General features: G+C 35.9%; 1 protein-coding gene across 1 annotated transcript; it reads right to left on the bottom strand.

The window, feature by feature from the left end:
• Positions 1 to 585: 585 nt before the first annotated feature.
• Positions 586 to 2,762, bottom strand: LOC132607743 (uncharacterized). The gene is made up of 5 exons (XM_060321827.1): positions 2,562 to 2,762; positions 2,286 to 2,489; positions 2,034 to 2,156; positions 1,088 to 1,183; positions 586 to 984 (listed from the first exon to the last, which is right to left on the bottom strand). The coding sequence occupies exons 1-5, from the start codon at positions 2,760 to 2,762 to the stop codon at positions 586 to 588; spliced, it is 1,023 nt and encodes a 340-aa protein (XP_060177810.1).
• Positions 2,763 to 6,320: the final 3,558 nt, after the last annotated feature.

Raw genomic sequence — 6,320 nt, 5'->3', positions numbered from 1 at the left:
AAGCTCTCACCAGGTGCTATGGATCCACAGTCCATTGAATTAAAATTCAGGCTTCAAGGATGGAATAGAATTCTTTCAGAAAGTTCCTCATGTTCAGCTGTTTCTGTGTTTGATCCAGACCTTTGCAGGATATATAGGAGAAATGTAATTACTATTTATATGCAGGTTACTCATAAAAATTGGAAAGCATGCAACTGCATCTATTTTAAAACTGCAGAACTGCAGGTTGCATAGATGGATAGGATACAGGCTAATCACTGCCAGTTTTGTCAACTACTTGGTGCAATAAGGATGCAGACTTGGGAAATTAATTCACTAACTATTACATAAGGAAAACAGCACAAGCAACAGAGGACTTTGCAGAAGAGATGGCTACAAAGAAAATGCAACTGAGCTATGCACCAAGGGACCAAACTTCGGACACCACTTAGTTGACAATATATACAGCAACACACAGATGTGCATGCAACTTATCAGCAACTTTTTTTCCAAGTTTTAGTTTAATTTTACCATGTTCATTGTATAGCAATTTGTAGAACCAATATAAGTCAGCTATATCGCAATAGAGAAGAAGTGAGACTAACCTTAATTGTTGCTATCTGCTTGTGGTGCAGACGTAGCTTCTCCCGGTGAAGGAGCACACAATGCTACTAGCATGTCTGGACTAATTAATCCTGCACGTTGGAGTTTTTCAATTACTTTTGCAGTAATGTCTGCAGTAACTTCTGCTCGCATAGTTCTCTTTTGTTCCTCCATTTGTTCCTCCATTTTTTGGATCCTTTCTTGCATTTCTTGCTCTACATCATTTGTGGCATTTGAAGTTGGTTCAGAAGTTCCAGCTTTTCCTTTCAAAGAAGTCTTTGTAACCCCCCGTCCATATAGTCTTAGACGTCCCGGATGTTCTGGACCCATAACGGCTGAGTATGCATCAACAGGCTGACTACCATCTGCGCTTAGTTGTGTTTCAATTTCCTCCATTTCAGCCTAACAAAGAAAATCCAACAACCGCATTCAAGTAAACAAAAACTAACAATAAATAATTGATTTCAATAAAAACTTGCAATACATAATATACATACAATTTTACTAGTTGTGTCTTCATTTGACTCCTTGTACAAGCGCCCGGGTTTCCTTGCTTTTCCACAAAGATCTCCTTACGTGATACATTTCCCTTGGTTTTTTCCTAGTCACATCAAAATGGATATAAAAAAATCGCTTAAAATGACAGGTTAAGACTTAATTAAAAAATTAGAGAACACACCAATTTATTGTGGACTAAAGCGAAACTTTTTTGCCGACTGTGTGCGGATTCAACAACTTCTTCCGATTCTCAGTATTTGTTTTAGACATTTTATGCAAATAAATAAATCAATTAAATGTATTAACTATAAAAATTACAGTAAAAACTATTACAGCCACAACCAAGCTCAAAATAGACAGTTATTCGCATACAACAACAACATAGAAAGCTAGTAAGTCAATTTTATGCTAAAACAACTAAACAGTAAGAGCAGTTTCCTTTTTTTTTTTCCTCAAAAGGCCACTGGGATGGCTCATTCCAATTGATTTTTTTTTCAAGCAATCAAATACTGTGTTGTAATTTGAAAACTGCAGCATCTATATCATGATATGTAGCTTGTTAGGATAAATCCATTCCAGCTGGTTATATAACATCGATATCTTAATACCACCACTAGATCAATCCTACAAATTATCAGATAATCCACTCAAAACCAATGTGTTAGCTACATGTAAAAACTCAAAAGATCTGTACAAGATTGAATTGTTGAAATGCAGTCTCTCAATCAGATGCACCTTTCCTGATGAATGTTCTCCTGATGCTTGGAGTATGATGCTTATCCAGATTGAGAAGTCTTTTTGCAGCAGTTTCCTTGATATTTCATACAAATACTATTTCTTTTTCTATACTATTTATAATATCTGACAGTCCTTTAAAAAAATCCAAGATTTCTCTCTTTCTACATAGACTGTCTTCCTATGTGATTTTTATTCCATCCTCAAGCAAAAAATACATTCACAGAACAAGTGGTCTCTTGTTTCCACCTACTATATCCATGACACATAAAGATTGCAACAGAGACAAGAAGATAAGAAGAGAAATTACAAGAAAAAAGAAAGTAGTAGCAGTAGCGATACTGCAGCAGAGAAGAGAAAGGTAAAAAAACCTACAACGACAGCCATATCGCAACAAATAAAGAGAAGACAGAGAGACAGAAGAACACTTGCACCAGAGAAGACAAATGTATTCTGGAAATATATTTTACCTGGAATTTTTCAGACATCCAATATTCAAGGAGCTCTTTAAATTGACATTCCAGAATATGACCTGGCCTTTTTGCCATTATGATTTCATCAGTGACTTTTGGTTTGTAACAAAGTTTCTTCAAGTCACTTTTATGCCTTCTCCAAGCAGCATGAATTGCTTTCAAAGTCCAGTTTTTGCCAGCTTCAGGAATATCATATTTCTCCTACAGTTTTGTGTCATTTTGTTAGCAAAAACAATACTTTTAACAGATACTTAAATATTGCAAACTTCAAACCTTAGTATATGTCCATAAATCATCTTTTGTGTCCATTTTCCTCCAATAAAGTATATCAAATGGGCAAAGGGTCGCAGTCCTCGCTAATGTACCGAGGAAGCTACCAAACTCTATTACAACATCTTCAGTAGGACCAATAGGTTGATTGAGCCTATTCAGTAGGATCAATTTACGCTCATGTCGGCTATGCACACTATGCATTTACGTTCTACCTCCTTTTCTTTTCTAAGTTGAAAGGCCTAAAGTTAAAAGAAAATACAAGAAATTAGAAGTCATGGATGAATTTAATAAGTTCGTAAGCTATGTGTTACCTTCTTCAAATTGTTCATTTGTGGGAGGAATTGTAGAATCCATTTGCATTTCCTCCTCGACGGGTTGTTGCTCCTCGATGGGCTGTTGCTCCTGTTCGAATTGCTCCTCTACATGTTGCTCTTCCATAAGTTTTAATTTGGTTAGATTGTGGTGCTACTGGCTGCTGTTCTCCAATTAATTCTAGCAGATGCTCTCTCTCTGACCTTATAGCTTGAACAGTTTCGTTTGTGGTTAATAACTGCCGTTTTTTATTTGCCAAGGATGACAATGAACCAGGTTTAGCATATGTTCTGCTTTGAGCTCTTTTGTTTCTTTTTGAAGGCCCTTGTTGACTCATGACTATCAAGATCTGTGTAAATCTAAGACTGAACAAGTGAGAAAATCTGGAGGACAAAAATAATAAGCATGATACATATTATTAAAAATCTATATAATACATGATGAAGATTATGCAGGATATCCTGGTACCAACAAGACAGATATGGTTTAACCTCAAATGGAAAGTATTCCTTGACTAACAGCTATCTTGCATTACTAGGCGATAGACAAAAAATAGGAAAAGCTTAGCTGATATGGAGCAAAGTCTTGTTGCCAAAGCATAGAATACTAATGTGGCTAGCTATGAAGCAAAGACTGCTTACAAGGACCAGACTGATGAAAATGGGGATTGCATGTGAGGATGATCTATGTGTACTATGTGGAACATACAGGCCTGAAACAACACATTTGTTTGTGGATTGTGCCTAGGAAATAGAGGTTTGGCAAGCTTTATCCAGACTTGGCTGGGGATAACAATGCAACTGGAGCAGGTTCACTCAATTCTACAGAAGGTCAACACCAAACACTGGAGCCAGTTTAAAAGAGAAGTACTGGCAGCAAGCCATGGAGCTGTGTTATATCACACATGGCAAGCTAGAAATGCCAAGATATTCAAGGGACACGATATAAATATAGAGTTTACAATTCAACAGCTAAAGCTGGAGTGATAGCAAGAATAAGTAAGTATAGAAGTCAAAAAATAGCAAGGCAATGTACTGGTTTTGTTGGACAGAACTTGTAACTAGAAATTGAGGCTATGTTCTGCTTAACACCATCTGGGAGTTGATGGAACTAGTTCTTCTTAGGGGTAAATATGAAATCTGTTGGTATGATAATATTTACAATGTATTGCCAAAAAAAAAAAGTTTATGCAGGAGCAAAAGCTTAATGAGTTTTTTGGATGATTCAATGAATGAGGAATATGCTCAATACATAAATCGAGAGTAGCTTGGCATGAAGTTTGAGTCAACAGAAGATAAAAACTTGAAAAATTTCAAAGGTCAAATTAAAGATAGACCAAATATTTTGAAGTCCAACATAATTATAACAAAGGAAAGGAAAAAATCTCTGCGCATCTATTTACGCAGAAGAAAAGAGATATCGTTTATCAATAACATGATAACAAAGTTTTGCTTCTTGTTCTTAGATTTGAAGGAAAATAACTGAGAGATAGAGTGAAAGACTAGAACCTGAATTTTTGTTGGTCTCCTGTGAAGTAAAAGATTCCTCAGAGATATTGCAGAAATATGGATACTGCATATGAACATAAGAAAAAAAGACTTAATAAGTTTCTCATCAATAAAAATAATTTTCTCAAAATGAATATATGAAAGAAAGATTACATAATGTATCATACAGTTTGTGCACTAATTTATAGACAAACATGAAGGTAAGCACATTAACAGAAAGAGAATAAGAGATAGTAAACGGAGTCCAATTTGCAATTCACATCATTATAAAAGGGAATTTATTATTCACTACAAAAATTGATGAAGGGTATATATTTGTACAAGTTCAAAAGATCCTTTGTCAATCATCAGGCTACATCCAATCCCAATCGGTATCATCGAAGTCGGCCTCCTCTTCCGATGTTTCCGTAGATACATCTTGTGAATGTTGTGCAAGGGAAGACACATCAATGATATCAACAGGGAGATATTCTCTCGACCATCTGACATCAACATCGAGTAATCTTTCTGATGAGCCAATGTCATCATTAGGCTCCCTCCAAAATGTTTCTACAATATTAAGACAATTCTCTTCCTCGAATTCATACAAATGAACCGGGACTTTATTTCTTGCATAATAAACCCCTTTCTCAATTGGATCCTCCACATAAAAAACTTGATACACTTGAGATGCTAGTACAAAAGGGTCGTCCGTGCTGCATTTTTTATTGAAGTATACCCGAGTCAACCCATAGCCATCGACTTCATTATGAAACCAATCACATCTAAATAGTACAACACTAAAACAACCCCAATAATCAATCTCAATGATATCTTGAATAACTCCATAATAGGTAACCATTCCATCAACGGGATTTTGGTCTCTGGCACTAGCAAAACTATTAGTTGTTGCTGACAAACTCACTCCACTATTTTGAGTCTTGCATGAGGCATCCCGTTTCATCGTATGAATTCGGTATCCATTGATGAAATATCCAGTATATCTTCTGGCCACTACATTAGGCCCATAAGATAGCCATATTATATGATTGGGCACTTTAACTTTTTTAACTTTCTCTTTTAACCAATCACCAAATTCTCGACTATGAATTCATGCTTTTGCCCATGCATTTCCTCTACCACGTTTATCAATTATACTCTCATGTTCCCTGCAAGCATGTATGCTATATTAATCATTAGGTATATAAAAATGAAATTTAAAACACATTATCGTAATAAATAAAGTTCAAAATTCAAATGACTATTTTTTCTTACTTGATAAACGTCTCTACTTGTTCATCTCTAGTATTGAACAAAGCATACCGATGTGCTTCAACCCACTGATGACTATCCATCTCAAATGTCTTGCCTTTCCTTTTCTTCTTACTTCCAATTGGATGGCCTGTCTTAGGAAATATATGTGAAAAATCATTTCCCTTTGTTTGAACATCTTCATCCTCGGTCTGATACCTACTAAATCTTGTCTTCACCCCATCATGTAGGTACCTTGAACAAAAGGTCAAACACTCTTCGGCCAGAAAACTCTCCGCTATTGATCCTTCTGGATTGGATCGATTCCGAATGAACCCCTTGTACTTACACATGTTTCTCTCATTGGGATACATCCAACGCAAATGAACCGGACCCCCAAGCTTAATTTCATCTACTAAATGGATAGGCAAATGTTTCATTATATCAAAAAAGGTTGGAGGAAAAATCTTTTCAAGGTCACATACTATATCTATGATTTCAGGCTTCATTTTATCAAGATCTCTTCTTCTTATAACCTTACTACATATGGTTCTAAAATAATTCCCCAACCTAATCAAGGCCAAAGACACATTCTTGGGTAACACTTTTCTAACCGCAAGCTGAAGCAAGTACTGCATTATGAAATGAGCATCATGGCTCTTATATCGTGATACTTTCATCTCCTCCATTTGCACACGACGTGATATAT

Source organism: Lycium barbarum, chromosome 8 (assembly GCF_019175385.1).
Source record: "Lycium barbarum isolate Lr01 chromosome 8, ASM1917538v2, whole genome shotgun sequence".
Taxonomy (NCBI): Eukaryota; Viridiplantae; Streptophyta; class Magnoliopsida; order Solanales; family Solanaceae; genus Lycium; species Lycium barbarum.
The sequence above is the reverse complement of the archived record's forward strand: the minus strand, read 5'-3'. Positions and strand labels throughout refer to the sequence as shown.